The sequence below is a fragment of the Mauremys reevesii genome, linkage group 18, assembly GCF_016161935.1.
Source record: "Mauremys reevesii isolate NIE-2019 linkage group 18, ASM1616193v1, whole genome shotgun sequence".
NCBI classification, from domain to species: domain Eukaryota; kingdom Metazoa; phylum Chordata; order Testudines; family Geoemydidae; genus Mauremys; species Mauremys reevesii.
In genome coordinates this window covers 10,638,581-10,659,092 of record NC_052640.1, presented here as the reverse complement: position 1 = coordinate 10,659,092, position 20,512 = coordinate 10,638,581, and the positions used below count along the sequence as shown (strand labels likewise).

The 20,512-nt window shown below is 39.7% G+C and overlaps 1 protein-coding gene across 1 annotated transcript in view; it reads left to right on the top strand.

Annotated features, from left to right (window-relative positions):
• Window positions 1-20,512, top strand: part of SLC15A4 (solute carrier family 15 member 4) — a 56,458-nt gene that overhangs the window by 16,754 nt on the left and 19,192 nt on the right. Inside the window, exons 2-5 of the mRNA XM_039505478.1 lie at window positions 2,376-2,671; window positions 4,125-4,293; window positions 7,411-7,488; window positions 16,447-16,615. Of these exons, the coding sequence (XP_039361412.1) occupies window positions 2,376-2,671; window positions 4,125-4,293; window positions 7,411-7,488; window positions 16,447-16,615 (712 nt within the window). The remainder of the gene's footprint in view (window positions 1-2,375; window positions 2,672-4,124; window positions 4,294-7,410; window positions 7,489-16,446; window positions 16,616-20,512) is intronic.

Sequence of the window (20,512 nt, the reverse complement as noted above, 5' to 3'; positions counted from 1 at the left end):
CGCCCATACCTTTGGGGACGGCAGTTCCAGCTACAAACCGATCATGCTGCACTAAAGTGGCTTCATACTAACAAGGGAAACAACAAAAAACTTATCAGATGGAGTTTAGCTCTCCAAGACTTTGATTTTGAAATTCAACACATTTCAGGAGCTTCCAACAAAGTTGCTGATGCACTCTCTCGTGACAGTTTCCCAGAATCTAGTGGCTAAAAAGTGTTCTTTACATGTTATATGCTTAGTAGTATATGTAATAGTGCATGTGTTTATTACTCTGTTGGTTTTGCAGTTTAGGAGGAAATCACCGCCAGTGCTCCCACTGTTGGTGATTTGGGGGGCGTGTCATAAGTAGTTAGTTAAGGGTTAAGGTCTACCTGTAAAGGGTTAACACAGACCTGGTGAAACACCTGACCAAAGGACCAATCAGGGAAGAGAATTTGAAAATCCCAGAGAGCGGGAACTTGGGTCTCTGTGTTCTTTGTTCTGAGTTCTTAGCCGTCTGGAACTACACCAGTCTAGACGCTTAACCAAGTCTGCTCATCTTTCTGAACTAATTTCTTCTATTCAAGCTAGTGAGTATTAGAAGTACTGGGTAATTTCATATAAGAATCCTGTGTCTGCAATTCTGTGTGTTTGCATTGATTATTCGTAATTTTGCCTGTATTGTTTGTACTGAGGAAAAGGGAGAAATTTCTCCAGGGATTAATAAGATTAGACCCTATGAATGTCTATCTTGGATTCATAGAGATTGTGTATTTTTTTCTCTTCTTTCTTTTATTCTTTTAATAAACTCTTTTAAGCTCAGGACTTGGTTAAGTTCCTTACCTGTGGATTCAGGGGAAGGAAGCTAGGCGCCACTCTGTGGAGACAAGAGTTGTCTCCAAGCAGAGAGAGAGCAGGAGAGGGAGGGGGGAAGTGGGCTGCTTCCCTGTGTGTAGAGATTCAAGGGATTTGAATCTGGGTTCCCCAGGGGAAGCTTGGGGGACAGGCAGTGCGTCAGACACGTTAACCTGACTGGTGGCAGCGAGAAGGAATCCTACCCTAAGGGTTAGGGTGGGGGAAGAATACATGCGGGTCCCCATCTTTGAACCCACAAGCTCAAAGTGGGGGTGAGATCCCATGACAAAAGGGAAGATTTTTTTTTCTTCAAATTTTAACTTCTGGTAAACCACATCCTGTCCTGATGCTATGGCTACACTTGCACTTCAAAGCGCTGCCGCGCTAAGTGTAGTCAAAGCGCCAGCGCTGGGAGAGAGCTCTCCCAGCACTGTCCGTACTCCACCTCCCTGTGGGGAATAACATACAGCGTTGGGAGCCGCGCTCCCAGCGCTGGGGCTTTGACCACAGTGGCGCTTTGCAGCGCCGCAATTTGCAGCGCTGGAGAGGGTGTGTTTTCACACCCTGCTACAGCGCTGCAAATTTGCAAGTGTAGCCAAGGCCGCAATCATACAGAGCTCCTATGATTTAACTAGAAGCAGTGATTGTTTACACTATTTAGTATAAAATAAGGAGCACTTGGGGGAATTGCACAGGTTAAAAAAAAAGCATTATCTTGACTGTAGAGATGTTCAGTTAAATCATTCTTCTGCCAGAAGCTTTATGTTCAATTTTTATGTCATACGAGGGGAAATATATTATTGTAATCAGTTTGGTGGGGCCTGTTGGTGATAAAGATAAACCTCTTGAAACCTAAACACTGCATTTTTATAAAATGAGTTAGAGTACGGTTGCAATAGGAATAATATTTAAATTTAAAGTTTGTGCCTTATTCTTCAAGTGGTCAGCTGCTTACTCTTAAGACTTTTTCCCTATAATTATAGACCACTTTTTTAGGAAAGCTGTTGAAATCTCTGCAGCTGACCGGTGGGATATTGGAGAGCAGAGAACTTAATTCAGATAATCAAATGTAATAACTAAAGTATGTGTATTAGAGCACGATAATATTCTTAGGTAACTTATAACTGCCTTATTGGAATGTAAAACATGAACATTATTTTGAATCCTACATGGACTGCATAGTTGTCAGAACATTTCATTTCAGGAATTCATGTTTAGAGATGTACCATAATCAAGAGATACTAATGTTGTGGAAGTAATTACTGTAACTAAGAGCAAAGTAGGTCTGCTCTGGTACAGCTCTTCTGTCCATGTGTTGAATATGTACTAACTTAATTGGAAGGCCAATGATGTCATGGAGAACACAGTACAGTGTGACTTCATTAAATACCATATTAAGCCTAGAACACGTTAGTCATTTTAGTTTGACTATAAATTACACTTAACTTTTGAGTGTGTATTGTAGTTGACTGAATTTTAATAAACAGGCTTCAGCCCTTTCAAAAAAACTAATGACTTGTTTATTTTTTAATCTCTTCCAGGTCAAAGACCGAGGTCCAGAAGCCACAAGAAGATTTTTTAATTGGTTTTATTGGAGCATTAATTTGGGAGCTATTGTCTCCCTGGGAGGCGTTGCATACATTCAGCAGAATGTCAGCTTCGTTATTGGATACATCATCCCAACAGTTTGCATTGGGATTTCGTTCTTGGTGTTTTTGTGTGGTCAGAGTTTCTTCATCACAAAGCCACCTGATGGCAGTGCCTTCACAGACATGTTTAAGATTCTGGCGTACTCTTGTTGCTCACGAAAGAGATCCAGGGAACACCGAACTAATAGGTTTGTAAAAAAAACAAAAAAACAACAAAAAAAAAAACTCTTCGGTACAGGCTTAACTCACTTGAAATTTAAGGTCTCAAGCCACTTTGCTTAATGGCTGGCTGCTGCTTCATATTCTGAATCTAGTCTATTCTGTACTGTTTTAGACTTTGACTTTCATTTAGATCTTTGAGTGCTTGAGGGTATATGTCCTAATAAAGAATAGATCCTTGTTTTCCATCCTAGTCCCTGTGTACAGCAAAATCAGACTTGCTGTTCTTCCACTACTCCAAAATTTTGCCTGTGATTCCTCTCCTTTCAAGCCTGGTTTATACCTATAGCTTAGGCTATGTCCTCTCTAGCAATGCTGCAGCAGCCCCACTGTAGCGCTTCAGTGTAGGCACTCACTGCAGCGACAGGAGGGGTTCTCCCTTCACTTTAGTTAATCCACCTTCCCAAGAGATGGTAGCTGGGTTGATGAAATAATTCTTAAGCCAACCTAACCCCTGGTTTAAACAGTGTTAGGTTGATGTAACTGTCACTCAGAGTGTGGATTTTTCACTCCCTGAGGGACATAGCTGGGTTGACTTAACTTTTTTAGTGTCGACTTTTCCTTATGTCGACCTAGCTATGTCACGAAAAATTTTGTGCCTAAACACCATAGTTAGGTCGACCTGGCCCTTGGTGGCGATGTGGCTAGGTCAATAGAAGGATTTTCCTACATTAGTGGAAAACCCCCTTCTGTTGATCTAGGAAACATCTACTTTACAGTGCACAGTTGCAGTGCTATAGCTATGCCACTGTAGTGTAGACATACTCCCAGTGAATCTGGCCACACCTCAGACTCTGGACTAGCATTTGCTAAATACGTTTTTTCACAGAGCACTAATTAACCATTTTTCTTTTGTGCTTTGCTCTCTCCATGGGCACATCTTGATTTTAAAAGGGCTTTTATTTCCCTTTGTATCCCAACAGACTGGATGAGGCAACTGAGCTGTATAATTGCTTTTTCTAATGACCTCTTAGAGCTACTGTCTTCCACATGCTATGAGGTCCTTGTGAAATGGTGGCTTCAGCTAGCCACTGTAGAGTTTCAGGTGCCTCATGCAGCACAGAATTTCATGTGTTCATTTAGTCAAGTGCATAAATTAGAATAACTTATTTTCTGATGATGTCAGTAAACCAGTTGTCACTTTCAAATGTTGCATTTTTTTAATGCTTAGTTATGCCGAGGGACGGAGAAAGATTTTAAAATGTCTAGTAAACTTTTATAATGAATACTTCGTTTAATTTGTCCCTTTCACACACTTCTGATCCACTTTGACTGGCATGTTTTCTCTTCTGTATCTAGAAGTAGTTCCCACTTCTGAAACGCACAAGGTGTTTTTATGATGAAAAAGCAATACAAAGTTGTCCATGAGTTTTGTGATTTTTTGTTTTTGTTTTTAATTAACTTTAACTTTATTTTCAAAAGTGAAATCCAGGAAGTGCTTCAGCAGCCTCGTAAGCAAAGCCTGTTTGAGATGGCGAAGATGTCTCATGGAGGGCCGTTCAGAGAAGATAAAGTGGAAGATGTGAAAGCCCTTGTCAAGATTATCCCTGTCTTTTTGGCTCTTATACCTTACTGGACAGTGTATTTTCAGGTGAGTGACTCTGACCAAACATAAAGACCATACGTTTACATTCTCAACACTGCAATTGGAAGCTCTATAGGTTCTATCATTAAATCACAGCTCTGCGTCTAAACTGTAAAAATTCATTCCTCTCTGAAAATTGCCTTAAAAGCATCAACTTTGAAGGAACATTTAAAAAATAATTGGGGAAAATGTTCCATAAGCTTTTTATTAAATAGAATAGTTTAGCAATGTTAATGCCTAAAATTCTGAAAGAGGCTGGAAATCTAACAATTTTTGCCTAGCCTTATTTTATTATGGACTAGCTGACTTTTATGTTAGGTTTGGGGTGAACCCCAAACCTGTTCTCAGAGATGTATATTTGCTTGCACAATGTGATTAGAATTTATGTAACAAGCCAGTGCTTAGTAATGACCAAAATGTTTGCTGGCTCATTGACTTTTTAAACAAAATGGTCATGGGGCGAGGTGTATCAGTTCACCAATATGCCCATATATCTAAATGTATATTGCTACGTAGTGTCTTTCACGAATGTAAAATTCCCTTTGAAGTTGAGGGATGAATAAATGGTCTAAAAGGATAAAGAATATTTTCAAAATGTGTATTTTAACCTGACAATTGGAGTCTTAAAGCTAAAATTTGTAAATCTCTAATGTACTTTTCAACATTAAACTGTTTCCTTTTCCAATTCACTTATCTTTGTCAGTGAAAACAGTTTAGTCAGTTTTACTTTTAGTCCCTTTCACTGTATTTCTCTACCTTGGCAGGACGCTGCAGAGCATAGGTTGCAAACACTTTAGACGGCTGTTTAGAGCTTTAAAAACTTCCACATAAAAGTAATTTTAAATTTTTTTTTCTGTGAATGGTTCTGTTGCTCTTAGGTCTTGTACACCAAGATCTGGACGACCTTGAAAAGTGGAGTAATAGAAATTAAGTGAAATTTAATACTTTAGTGCAAGGTCATGCACCAAGGGCTTGTCTACACTACCAAGTTTTGGTTGAAAAAAAACTTGTCAAAGCCCAAAAGTCAACAAAACAAAAATTGTCAAAGGTGTTCACCCTTGCTCCCTCTGTCGACAGATCACATCCACACTGGGGACACCGTCATTGCTGGTTGAGCAATGCACTCTGGGTATGTATCCCACAGTGCAGTGTTGTGGGAAGGAAGAGCTGATCGCAGCACATCCTGGGATTCTCTAGAAATTCTCCCACAACCCCCTCAGCTCCCGAGAGCAGCATCATGAGCAGCTCTGTGAGCTCTCCCTGCTGAGGAATGGCAAAGCAGCACAGCAGTCTGTCCCCGTCTCCCTGCAGCAGCAGTCTGCTTGCTGCTGTGTTCCTAGTGCAGGGCAGAATGGGAGCATTCCAATGACTTGCTCTTTGTTTGTTCCACAAACGGAGCAGCACACAGATACTTCCCGGAGCTTCTAAAGGGAAGGGGCGCATGCCTGCAGGGCAGCAGAGATCAAAACACTGAGCAGAGCAATTGGGGCAGGCATTGTGGGATACTGGCAGAAGCCGGTTCTGTGGACAAAACAATCAGCAGTGTCTACACTGGGCCTTTGTCAACAATAAAGGGAAGGAAAAAGACAAAAGCCTCTCATAGGGGTGGAAGTTTTTTGTCACCAAAACTGGGTGGTTTTTTGCAACAAAAGTCCCATTGTAGTATGTATGTTCTTGCTGTTTTGTCGCTAAAAGGCAATTTTTGGCAACAAAATTTGGTAGTGTAGACAAGGCCTTAGCAAAAATTCTTGTTGTTAGTCTCTATCAGCTGGGGACTTATCAGTTGGAAGAGACAGAGTGAGAGACTTGGTTGTATTGGTTGGTCACAGGATGACATGAGCTGCCAATGTGATGCAGCTGTGAAAAAGGCTAATACCTCCTGCTGCATCCTAGGATTGCATTTCCACTTGAGATAGGGAGGTGGTAGTACCAGTATACAAAGCACTGGTGAGACCTCATCTGGAATACTGTGTGCAATTCTGTTCTCCCATGGTTAAAAACGATTAATTCAAACTGGAATAGGTGCACTGTGCAGAGAAGGGCTGCTAGGATGATCATAGGAATGGAGAACCAGCCTTATGAGAGGACCAAACAAAGGCTAAAGGATCATGTGTTTGCTTTCTGTAAATACGTCAGCGGGATAAATACCAGGAAGTGGGGAGAGGAATTATTTAAGTTAAGCACCAGTGTTGACACTACAACAAAGGGATATCGCTGGCCATCAACAAGTTTAGGTTTGACGGTTTCTAACTATCAGATGTGAAGGTCTCAACCAGCCTTCCAAGGGGAGCAGTGGGGGGCAGAAAACGTTAACTGGCTTCAGGACTGAATGTGATAAGTTTATGGAGGGAATGGTATGATGAGACTGGCTACGTGCCACTGTAGGAAATCTGCAATTGCTAATAGCAGATATCCCCAGGAGCCAGTGATGGGATACTAGATGGGGAGGGCTCTGGACTACTACAGAGAATTCTCTCCCAGGTGTGTATTTGTTGGGTCTGAGCCAAGCTAATGGTCCAATATAACAAGTGGTGATATAGACACTAATTGCTTTTGTTGGGGTTAAATGGAGTCTGCAGGGAAACTTCACTGTAGTGTCAATTTTCCAGTACAAAGCTGAAATTTGTATTTGCTCAGGGTCTAACTGATCGGCATCAGAAAGGAATTTTCTCCTGGTTCAAATTGGCAGCGTGCCTTTTTTTTTTTTTTTTTTTTTGCTTTCCTCTAAAGCGTGGGGTGCAGGTTTAAACTAGTGTAAATGGTGGATTCTCTGTAACTTAGTCTTAAAATCATGGTTTGAGGACTTTTAGTAACTCAGCCAGAGGTTATGGGTCTATTACAGAAGTGGGTGGGCGAGGTTCTGTGGCCTGCAATGTGCAGGGGGTCAGACTAGATGATCATGATGGTCCCTTCTGGCCTTTGACTCTAAAAGCTTGTGCTTTTTACAAAACTCCAATTTTGGGCCTGACGAGATGTGGCACGGTCTCACTGGAAACCCTTGTTTTGAACCACTCTCTAGTACATACAAATGCATTCCTTGTGAGTCACTGACATTTTAAGTAGTTTCGCTTCAGAGTATGACTTTATCAAGTAACAATGTCAACTAATTTTTCTTAATGTTAGATGCAGACTACATACGTTTTACAGAGTCTACATTTGAAAATCCCTGAAATTTCAAACGTTACCTCTCGTATTCATACGGTAAGTTGGGCAAAATGTGGAGGGTACTTTTTGTTGTTTTTAACTTGTTTTGTTGAGTTGAAACTCCCTGAGCTAAGCTAATGGTCCAAAATAACAAGTGATGATATGGACACTAATTGCTTTTGTTGGGGTTAAATAAAGTCTGTAGGGTAGCTTCATTGTAGTGTCAATTTTCCAATACAAAGCTGAAATTTGTATTTCCTAACATTAAGTAGTAGAATTGTAATTTACCTAACTAAACTTAATTTTTATTAACTTAAATATAGGCATTAATCTTCTGCATGCTGTTTTGTTTGTTTAGGCATATTTCAAAAGTAAACCCTTAGGTCTGTCAATCAATTAAAAATATTAATGTTACCAATTGAAATGTATTTGATTCTGTTGTTTAACAGTGTGATTAATCGTGATTAATTTTTTTAATCATGTGAGTTAACTGTGATTAATCGACAGCCCTACTAAACGTTCATGATACTGCAGTCCTTACCTACATAAAAATTCCAGTGAAGTACATGAGGAATTGACTCTACAGTGACCCCTGAATCTATTCTTAAATTAAGCAAGTATAAGTCAGTCGGAGCCCTGCAGATGTAAAATATGAGACTGTATCTGTGGTTACTATCTTAAGGGCCCAGTTTTGCTTTTGATTGCGTGCAGGCAGCTGCCACTGACTTCAGCAGGAGTCTCCATGTTCCTTGGTGGCAAAATACGCCCATTAGAAGAGGCCTTTAAATACACACAAGCTAAGTTCCCTGTAAGCTGCATGGCAGACTATCAAGGGCTGCACAGACAGGGAGAGGCGCCTCTCCCTTGGCCGGGCCCTGCCGGAGCTGCCACTGCAGTGGGCTGTGGGGGGGGAGTCCCTCCCTCTGGGGAAGCCTTCACCCCAAACCCCTCATCCCTGGCCCCATGCCAGAGCCCGCATCCCCAGCTGGAGCCCACACCTCAGCCCTGAGCCCCCCCCTCCACACATTACCTCCATGTTGGTGCACAAAAAAGAATTAGAGAGAACACTGCACACAAGTAGTCCCACTAACTCAGTAAGATAACTCACGGTAAAAGTGAAGCACAGGTCATCTACACTGCAATGAAAATCCCACAGCTGACCTGTGCCAGCTGACTCAGACTCATGGGGCTTGGGCTGTGGGGCTGCTGAATTGCAATATAGACATTTGGAGTTGGGCCCAAGCCCAAACTTGTACGTTGCAATTAAACAGCCACTTAGCCTGAGTCAGCTGGGTTGGGCCAGCTGCAGGTTTTTAATTGCAGTGTAGACATACCCTTATTTATATTTGCATTTTATCTTGGTTAATCAGTAATTGGAGGTAACGTGGATAATCTAGCATATTGAAGGACGTTATGGAGCCAACTTCAAAGAAGAGCTTGCAAAGTCTAACGAAGTGGTTACTGAAACAATCATCATTTCCATTTTACACACAATTTATCAGTATAAATTAATTACCAGGCTTACTAAATATGCCTTTGAAATTAAACCCCTGGCATAAATTTAGTAATATGAATAGGTCACAATTGCTTTCATTGTTTTTATTCAAAAATGCAAATAAAAGTAAAATTAAAGTAACATTAAATTTTTGAAAACCATCTTTGTGTTTTGATCCTCTTCTAAGTCTTAAAAATGATCTCATAAATGGAAGTAAAATTGGTTAGGTGCATCAAACCAACTTCTCAGCAACCTATGGCTTCTGTTTGCCTGATTAGATAGAGTTAATAAGTTAAACTTAAAGTGTTCTGAGACTTCTGCATGCTGAAAGGGATGCAGTCAACTTAAATCTATTTTTTAAATTTTTTCCTCAGCTATGTTACTACTAATAACATGTTAGATGATGAAAAGTGAAGTTTTTTTTTTTTAAATTCTGTTCACTAATTTTCTGCTGCTTATTTTTAAATTGCCCTTAACTTGAACGGTGGCAGTGATTATGTCAATTTAACTTCCAGTTTTTTAGTGCTACAGTGTTTGAGTTTCAGTTAGTGGAGGGGAATGTTAATGTAATTTCCAATAGAAATTTTTAACAATGGAAATACTTTCATTAGTCCAAGGTTTGTTAAATTTAAACTAAGCATGATCAAACTTTGGGCCAAATTTGAGATGTCCATTTAAATAGAGCACAGTTTATTTTAACTTGACCATAGGTCCCTGGTAGTTTTACCGGGTACTTTATTCTTACTATGAAACCCTTCTTTATTAATATTAATACTTGCATTTCTATAGTTTTTTTTCATGAGACAGTCTCAGAGCTTTTTCAAATATTAATTAAGCCTCACTTAAACTGTCATGTTTGAGCTTCCTGGTTGCTAGGCTGAACAAAATGAATAGTTTTCCTCTAACTTAAAGGAAAAAAATTACAGAAGGCTGTGTGTACACACCCCTAACCTAGTGACTCTAGAGATGCACTGTAACTTTAAAAATACTGTAAGTGTGCGTTTCTGCTTTGGGAATAAACGTGATCAGTCAGAGACTTAGTCTAGCCTTTGGCTCCTTTATATTTTGGTAAGCGGAATGTTAGGTTCAGAAATTGAATTGGTTCAAACAGGGCCGGCTCCGGGAAAAAAAAGCCGCAATCGTGATTGGCGGCAGCTCCACCTCGCCGCTTTCTTCTTCTGCAGCAATTCAGTGGCAGGTCCTTCCCTCTGAGAGGGACCCTCCGCTGAAGAGCCCGACTTCCTGCCCCTTCCCCTTGGCCGCCCCAGGCACCTGCTTGCTGAGCTGGTGCCTGGAGCCGGCCCTGAGTTCAAATAAGCAATGAAGATTATTACTAGCTTTAGTTGAAAATGCCACTCATACCATAAGACCATTTCTTCTAACTTTAAACTGTGGCTTTAAAAATTAGTTCAGTTGTATTTAGTGTTTAATAGTGTGGAATTTGCGGCATGGATAGTGGAACATCATCCAAGTGTGTCTGTCTTGATATTTTAAATGGTTCTTCTACCAGCCACTCTGTAAGTGAATGTCAGCTCCATTTTCTGCAGTGCTTCCATTGCAGCCCTTTTGCTGCTTCAATCTGAAATCTTAAAAATAACTCTGCAAATATATTTTTAAACCATCTCAAAGTAGGTTTGTGGTTTTATCACTTTTTTTCTATTTGGGTGATATCAAAGGCATCATACAACACTACATTTCTAAAAATGTGTACATGTGTAGTCTCTCTTTTCAAGCTATCAGACTTGCTCTTAGCCATCAGGCTATGATGATTTGCGGTAGCTAAGTAAAAGAGCATTTGAGTCATGACTCATCAGAGCTACATTTTTCTTAGAAAAAGATGCACACAACATTCAATGTAAGCATTATAGTATTTGTCTAAAGTGAACAGGATAAAGATTGTACACAGTTTCTTGATATGGAAATAGTGGAATATATAAAAATATGTGCATACTCTCAATTTCCCAACTCCTGATATGTAGAAATGGGAAGGAGTGAGTCTCTGGAAAAACTTGGGATTTAATTGTATAAAATATAGCAGTGCTGATGACACTTGTTCATTCTGTTGTCCATTATCAAATTCAGTAATTCCAAAAAACTTTCTACTTTTTTTTTTAACTGTATTATCCAAATCAGTCTTTTTGTTCAAGTTTTGTGATACTGTTTAATGTTGTGGTGAGATAGTAAAAGTTGGTTACGCTAAACACGTTTTTTGGGGGGTGGGGGGGGCACAATCAGCTGTGTGAAAATTTTCCTGAATGGAGTAGATTGAATTCAGTCAGTGATTTTAAAGCCACTGATTTTAATTTTGATTGAAATAAGCCTGAAACCTTGATTTAAATAAATTTCAATCTTGTTTTGCATTTGTACTCTTTATTTATTTTCCAAAAAGAGAGGTTGTTCCTGTTTATTTGATAACCGTTAATACACATTGATTTGCAACTAAATATAGCCTTCACGCTAAATTTAGTACCTTTTGCTAACCAGGAGGATATATATCTACACACATTTATATAAGCAATTATATAATTTAACTTACATTTATTTAGTTTCGTAATTCTTATGTTACAAAATGCATCATTCACCATTTTCTATTAAATAGACTAACTTTTTTTTATTTGTGATTTGGATGGTAATTCAGATTCAATTAAAATGTACAAAAACATTTGAAATGCTTTTTTGTTAAATAAAACTGCCTTAAGTGATGATAAAAAAAAATTCTTATGTATCCAAAAAATGTATCAAACCATTTTGCATTTAAAGCTAACTGATTTAATAAACAAAGGAAATATCTGTAGCTAATGAATTGAACTGTTTTTTTTTGGTCACCATAACCTTCAGAGTTTTAGAACTAGTAGATCACACCGCTTCCCATCTAGTTTCTATTCAGAGATTGGAAGAGAAACAATTTTTCCTACTTTTTCAATTCTTAATTGGGTTTTTAACTTTAAATGAACGAGTAATTGAATAAATATTCCCTCTGCACCTGCCAAAAACCTAATTTAGCACTTCAACAAATTCTGGTGTCAGGTGCTTAACTAGTGACTTCCACCCATTCAGTGCTTTGACTTTCTTTAAAACTTGGCAGTAAACATGTATTGCTTAATATTTTTGGTATTTAAATGAAATTTGTTTTAATATCAAATGTATTTTAAAAATTAAACCTATTTAACTTTAAAAATCAATTTTTAATATTTTTTAATCATTTGTTTTAGACCACTCTTGCTGACTCTCTTTAGTGGCAAGCAAAAAGATGATCAGGTCAGCAGAATTTAAGAATTTTTATTTTCCAGAGTATGTGATGGTCCCTTTAACCATAATCTTGCAAATTTGATCTGTTTGGAAATATTTAACAGTTTGAACAGTAAATCATTCAAGTCTTTTGAATCCATGTCTTGAAATAGTTGGAACACCAGAGTGCTATATGGAATAAAAAAAATTTCAAGCATTAGTTGTTGAATTAATTTTTAAGGTAACTTCTTGTCCCCCGCAAGTTCTTAAGCATAATTCTATCCTTCCATGAAAACATGTTTGGCACAGTTCAATACAATGGCTCAGTCTCTGAGGCTTTCCAGATTCACAGCAGAGTTAAGCAAGGCTGTGTACTTGCCCATCTCTGTTTGGGATCTTCTTCTCCTTCCTAATGAAACAAGCTTTTGGTTCCTCAATTGAGGGAATCTACTTGCACACAAGATCTGATGGAAAGGAGTTCAATCTTGCAAGACTTAGATCTAAAATGAAGACTCAGGAGGCCCTTATCCACTATAACCTCTTTGGTGCTGATGCAGCAGTGACAACCCACACAGAAGTGCATCTTCAAAACTTTCTGGACAGTTTTTACAAAGTCATCCAAGACTTTGGGCTTACCATAAGCCTAAAAATGATGAACATAATGTGCCAAGGAGTTGAGGAAGCACCCTTCCTCAAGATCAACTATGAACCTGAAGTGGTGAATGAGTTCACATACCTAGGGTCCACTATCACAGTCAATCTCTCACTTGAAATGGAACTAAACATCCGCATTGGAAAAGCTGCCACAACGATGTTTAGACTGAACAAGAGGGTATTGCAAAAAAAACTGACCGAACACATACAGATCTGTATGTATTGTGCATGCATTATCAGCACACTTTTGTGTGGGAGCGAGACATGGACCTTATACTCACCTGGAAAAGAGGCTCAACAGCTTTCATATGCATTGCCTTTGTCGAATCTTTGGAATCTCCTGGAGGGACAGAGTCGCTAACACTGAGGCGCTCAAGCGGGCCAGCATACCCGGCATGCAAACATTCCTCAAAAAGAGATGCCTCTGCTGGCTTGGGGCATGTGTGCTTAATGAATTATGGACACATCCCAGAGGACATCCTCTATGGCGAATTGGCATCTGGAAAAAGGCCCAAAATTGCGTTTTCAAGGATGTATGCAAGCAAGACCTCAAAGAATGGGCTTGGATGTGGACAAATGGGAAGTCATACAAGACCGCAGCCTTTGAAAACAAGAGCTTAAGAAAGGTCTCCAGAGTTAGGAGAAAAAGCAGTCCAGCTTAGCAGAGGTGAAAAGAACTCGCAGAAGGCAGAGCCCAGAGGGTTGAAACAACATCACCTTTAAATGTGGCAGAGATTCTCTGTCACGAGTGGGTCTCTTTAGCCATGGTTGCAGCTTCCATAAAACCAACTGGGTTTCAAACACTCAAAGTTGAGTTAATTATGCACATGCTATTTAACTTGTGCACACAGCCTCTCCTCAAACCTGACTGGTATGGTAGAAGGATTTAATGATGTTAAATTTTGCATCTTCGCTCCAGGGGTCCAAATCATATGTATGGCTCCTAGACTTACATGGACTGTCCCCCGTTGCTGGCACAGTCGTGTGGCTTTATATACAAAGATTCTGCTTTTTAGAGTCCTCCTTTAACAAAAACAGTGGCTGGAGAGTTAGATGCTTGGAAATGTTCTAAATTTTCATTTGGACTTTACTAGTTGGAATAGTATTTATAGTGGAAATAGTGCCGTCGGATAGGTTGAATATTTCGAAAGCTATTTTTGGAGTTGCATAAGAACATTTCCTTAGTGCTTAATGGAATATCTTAGTTTGCCCATGTAGAACTGATTCTAAACATTTTAAAGCTTGGTAGACTGGGAATCTCATTGTGAATTACTGAATCTTGCAAATTAGAAAGGATAAATGTATCCCACAATAGACTTTGTTCATTTGACAGATATAATTTCATTTTAATTGTATTTTGCATTTTATTAGTAAAATACTCTTTCTACTATGCTGTTGGAACTATGAAAAGTCATAATCTTAATGGAAGAGCTACAGCACCTGTCTACTGAATATTTCTCATGATTAGAATAGAAACAGTTGACTGATAGGAAATATAAACCTACAGTCAGACTCAAGAACGCATTTTTGGAAGCAAAATAAACAAGCAGGGAATACTTAATTGCGTTAAATCATTTTCTACCATATTTGCCATTAAGATTGCCTTTGATTGCTGTTAGACACATCGTGGTGTATTTGTTTAAATAATATATAAGTATTTGTGCAACTCATGTCTGGTAAACAATCAGTCATTCAACAGACAGGTGTTCTCTGATGGATCTTCATGGAGCATGAAAGCTCCCTCAGGATAATAAATTTTCTATTAAGCACGTTTCAAGACATACAGAAAGCAAGTGTTAAGATGCTAAAGCTCCTCCCTCAAAGAGGCAGCACTGATCATGACATTCTATCAGTTATTCATTTTTTGTTCTATCCTGTGATGGTTCAGGTGATGAGTCTGGCTCTGTCAGCCCTCTGAAGCTCATTGGAGCTCTGTTTAGAAGTGATAGCATAATCTAATCACTCCCATTGAAATTCATTAGTGTTGAACACCCAGGTGGCTTGCAGCATGGGGCCTGTAGGTAGCAGCTGGCTAGAGATAGAGGGGCGTAGTCTCCCCAAATCTGTGTTTACCAGCCAAAACCCCTTGCCAGCTATCATGACAGAGGGGCAGCTGAACCAAATCTGCGTGGTGTTATGCATGGGCTTCTGCTCCCCGTCCAAACTCCATGTGGTGGAACCTGTGCCCATTAGAGAGTTTGAGTGGAGGCAGAGGCGAGGAGCAGCAAGGACCCTGTGTGCCAGGTTGCAATGCCACACAAATTTGGCACAGCCACTCTTCCATCACACCAGCAAGGAAGGGGCTCCACCGTTAAGCCATCCAGCTATGGTTAATGCCCACTCCCCTGTATGAGTGACAAAGAGGTGGTTGAGCCTGTGTGTTTTGACCTAGTGAATGGGCGGCTCCTCCCAGTCCAAGGGCTCCATTCTGTTTCCCATCGACACAAGCTTCAGCTGCATCCCATGCCACCTGGCTCTGCTTACTTCCTCCCCATTGGCAGAGGTATGGCCTGCCCACTGTTCTCATCTCCCAAATAGTCCACCAATGGGAAGGCAGACAGTAACTGGAGGTGGGTGGCATCAGCTGGTGTCTGAACCTGTGTTAAAGGGGAAGTGGACGTGAGCAGAGTGCTCTGAGGCAGCAGCAGCTTTACTATAAAACCGCCCCTCTCAGTAACCTGGCTCAATCTTTAAATACATTTTTTTTTCTGGGTCTGCAACCTCCCTCACTTTAAGCATTGTTCCTGGTGCTCAGATTTGGCTGGGGCTGGGTTCTAAGTGCATGGGCCACGGCCCACCAATGGGAACAACCCTATTCAGCTCGGCCCCTCTCCTCCAAGGAAAATTTTACCAGCCTCCCTGATTGGGCTCTTAAGTGTTTGAGATGTTTGCATTAGAGTGCCTGCCAACTATATTACTGTGCATCCTGATAGTCTTAAAGGTTTGATTAGTGGACCTTCTTTTTCAGTTTTATCTGCAAACAACCAGCAATCTAGTTATCTGAGGTACTCCATTTGGTAACATTCCTACTATGCCCAAAGGTGCAACCATGCTGTGCCATCATTTTCAAAGCAGAAGTCCAGTGACTTATGAGTCAGGTGACTTTTGGAGAGTCTCTTCATATTCACACTCTGTGTCCACCTTTCCCTCTTCCTCTGAGTTCTGCTCTCAAAACTACTGGGTTCAGTAGAAGGAACTGAGGCAGTTTGGTCTCTTTTATAATCTTGGTTCTGAACACTGGATGTTGCAAGAGGATGCCTGTACAACCCCAGTGGGCACTGCTTTCTGGAAAGCTCCCAAAGCTCAGCACAGGTGGATGTGAATTCCAGGAGTGGGAGCATGCAGTGGCATCCTACTTACTTGGGAGAGGAACCCTTTTTTTACTGTTGTAAGCCAGAATTGTAAAATACGGTAGCTAAGTAAAACCTGAAGAGCTAAACTAAGAAATATGTATTAAATGTAGTGTTGAAACGACTGAACAATTTTATTTTAATGTGAGTCTGTAACTTGTAACACATACTTTGGTTTCTCCCAGGTTTTCATTATTGCATGACAAATATGATGCTATTTTTAAAGAGAAGAACAAATCGGGTGGTAAGTAGAACATGGCTGAATTAATCCATTTCCTCTGTTCTCAGTTTCCTGCAGCCTGGTTGACTATGTTTGATGCAGTGCTTATTCTGATCCTAATACCCTTAAAGGATAAAGTGGTGGACCCCATTCTGAAGAGGAATGGCTTGCTCCCATCATCTTTGAAGAGGATTGCAGTTGGAATGTTCTTTGTGATGTGCTCTGCATTTGCAGCAGGTAAGAAGGCAACTTAGATACACATTTGATTAACTTCTGCAGAGTCCTGTTGTGAGTATCTAAAATGTTTCTGGAGTCTTCAACTGATGACTGCTCAGGAGTCTCTTGGATGGGCTGCATGAATGTGTGTGCCTAACTGTTACTGTTACACACACTATTGCTAAACCTTAACGTTTTTATTTATCATGTAAAACTACTAGACCATTTTTCTGCTGAAACAAGGTTATACATTAAAACTTTTAAAGAAGCGTAACTTGCGGCAGTTTGTTAACTAACAATCTCCAGGATGAGGGATTTGTCTTCTCTGGTAAGCTTACTATCAAGGTCAAGCATACTGAAAAGTAGCAGAAGAGCTACTTTTATCATAATCAACCATATTATATCACTGAGTTCAGCCTGTTTTGGCTCACAGCTGGTGATCAGATGGCAAAGAATTCCACTTCATAAAATAAATGCAAAATTCTGATTCCGTATTCTAAATATTAAGGAGGCCCCAAAGCACTGTAACCTGATTTTAATCATCTCTTCACTTAAAAGTTAAGCACAGGAAAAACAAGGACTTGTAAAAATCAGTGTTTGCCCTTAATACAGTCTGATTTTCAAATATTAAATAAACTTGAAACTCTGTTTAGAACTGTTTGTCTTTAGCTGAAGTAATAAAATTGGCTTATTGCTGAGCAAGACTTTCCTCCGACTTTGGCTTTTTTTCCCCCTTGCCTTAATGTTCCCTAATGTTTGGAATTATTGTAGTGTAAAATAGCTTAGCTGTTGCACGAAAGGAAAAAGATGGCATCGCTGTTGGAACCATAAATCATCTGCTTATGAGGATGATTTAAAGTTGTTAAGCACTACTGATGTGGAACTGAACATCTCTGAGCAATGCTTCATAGAACCTATACCCTTCACCCAGTATCACTATAATGAACATATTGATAAAGCATTATAGCATTAAATAAATTAATCTCAGCACTTGTAATCTCCTATATTTTAGAGGGAGGGACACTTTATAGGGCTATTAAGGTTTCTCCCAATGAGAGAGGTAATTACCTTATTAGACCAAGGTCATTTTTGTATGTGGGCAAGTAAAGTTCTTACTGTAAAAGTCATTTGAACTTAAAATAAGAATATTTCTCTTATTCTATGGCACTTGAGAACACGTGGGTAGAGTTCCCCTCTGCCAATAGGGGTTGACAATGCCAGAAATGTTGAATGTCAGCACTATAAATAGAACTTGCTGGCTCAAAATTCTTACTTAACTTGACTTTAAAACCACAATTCGTGTCCCCACTAGTGTAATTGAGCTGCAGACTGGTTTTATATAATAGAACCCCACCAGAAGGTTCAGATGACTTAATTTTCAGGATTAATATCTGACTTAGGAATGTGATATCTGCCTAAAACCACCAGCAGAAGTCCAGTTGTTTTGGTTCATTTGGGCTAGGAAAAACTAATGTGAAGCCAGGTGGAGAAATTCAACCAGAGGTCAAGATTGGAGTAAGCTAGAATGTGAGAACCAAGTCAGATGACTTCTGGGGCTGAAATTAACGCACATTTACTCCCATTGGTCTAAAATTCATGGAGTGTTTCATCTTATAGGGCAGGCTAATCAACTGGCATTTATAAAAGCTATTTTCATTTGACTCTGAAACTGCAGCATAACTACCAAACCACCACCGTTTCTCTAGACAGAAGTCTTGGTGACAATATGGAACAATATGAAGATGCCAATGTCTTTAATCTGCAGTCTTGGAAATAACTTGTGTGCGCCTTATTTTCATTTTTAATATATTTGCCTAACTGGCAGTAGTTCTGGACACGAGTTAGGCTGCCTATTAGGTTGTTTAGATTATTTTAAATACCTTATAAATTGAGTAAATACAACTGATTAGATTTAATGAACATCTGCTGTGCTTACTTCATGCATTTTATTGTAAATTCTTAGCAGCAGTATTTAAGGTTATTCAACTGGAAAATCGACTTCATTTATAGACTCTAAACAATTACAGCAAGAATTTAATCTGAAAGTTTTAATAGTTAAAAGAATCTTAAACTTGTCTTGAAACTTGTCGCATTCAAATACAGTCTAACAAAGAATCAATAGATTCGAGCTTCTAAAATCTTCAGGTTTGAAGAGAAATTTATGGTAAGTTAGTCTGAAGTTGAAGGTTCATAAATAGTAGCCACGTCTTGGTCGCCAGATATCTGCTGAAGTTGCCTATAGCTAGAAGAGTATAGTATACATAAAGGATCACCATACACTTTTGAAGTGAAGTCCTTTCACACTATTATATATGACATAATTACATTTCAGCAAGACTTTAACTGGTTTTGCAGCTTAGTTTATTTGTAAACATTCTAAAATTAGAGTGACAATCTGAATTGTCAGTTCTTTAGAGTCTCTATTGCCATATTTTTTTTAAAATGTAGGAAACTGGCTACATTTTTGCTTGGTATAGCATGGTGCATTGAAATGACATTGGACAGCTAATGAAAGATCTCTACAATAAAGATGGGCAGATGTTCAGCTAAAAAGAAATGAGGGAAATATAGACGAGAGAATGCTTTTTGGCACAAGAAAATGTTGCGTTCAGAACAGCCTTTGCCCTAAAGCTGTTCATTGTTGATGAAAACCGGTATTTTTTTAAAATTGTGGGGATGACATTTTGTTTAATCGCTCAGATTAGTAGGGGGCTCTGTCGCTGCCTGCCCTGTAACCTTGAGTACCTTAATGCTATGCTCAGAGCCCTGACTCCAGCAGCCAGCCTACAAGCATAAAGGTCTCATCCTGGCTTTTGCCAGCCTCGTTACTCCTTGCAGGGTGACCCCAACAAGGAGTTTCCTTGAATCCACCTACCCCAAGATCTTAACTACCAGACATTCTCCTCTGGTTGTCATCCCCCAAGGTGTGAAAACAGCCCCCAGTTATCATGGGCGGGGTGGGGGGAACATGCCACATAGTTTGCACAACAGAGATATTGCATGGAGTAAGAATAAACGAAAGGTTTATTTCATAGAAAAATCACTGGTTCAGAGATGAAATAGTAAGGAAAAGCAAACACATACAAATTACCCAGGAAATAAAGATGCAACTTCACGTTTTACTGTTCTATATTAGCTAAATTCCCTTTTCTACTATAAGTTAGCTGTTGCCTCTGAACAGTCATAGAGGAAATCTGGTGTTTCACTCCACAAATGCTGGCCCTCAGTTTCTGGATGTCCTTCACTTCAACTTCCTTCTCTTTTAAGGGTTTGCATTTTTTTTCTTTCTCTTAGATTGTGGTGCCTCACGGTGGGGGAAATTCCCTCCTCTCTGAGGGCTGGTCTACACCTAAAACTTAGGTTGACCTAGCTACGTTGCTATGGGATGTAAAAAATTGACACACCTGAGGCCAGGTCTACACTGTAACCTTACATTCATATAACTATGTTGTTCAGAGGTGTGAAAAATCCCTGAAGGATGTAGTTATACCGACCTAACCCCAGCAGAGACAGTGCTTCTCCCATCCATATAGCTGCTGCCTCTTGAGGGGTGGATTAACTACACTGATTAACTACATCAAGAAGTTCTCCTGTCAGCGTAGTAGCACCTTCACTGAAGTGCTGCACCACTGCAGCTTTTTTAAGTGTAGCCCTGGTCTACACTAAAAAAGTTAGGTTGGCATAACTACGTTGCTCAGGAGTATGAAAAATCCACACCTCTGAGCGGCGTAGTGAAGCCAAGCTAAGGGCTTGTCTATACTTACAGCACCACTGTAGTGCTTAGTGAAGACACTACCTGTGTCTATGGGAGAAGCCCTTCTGTTGACATAGCACCATCTACAGCAGGGATTACATTGGTATTACTGCGCCGCTCAGTCGTGTGGTTTTTTCCATATCCTTGCGTGATGTAGTTATACA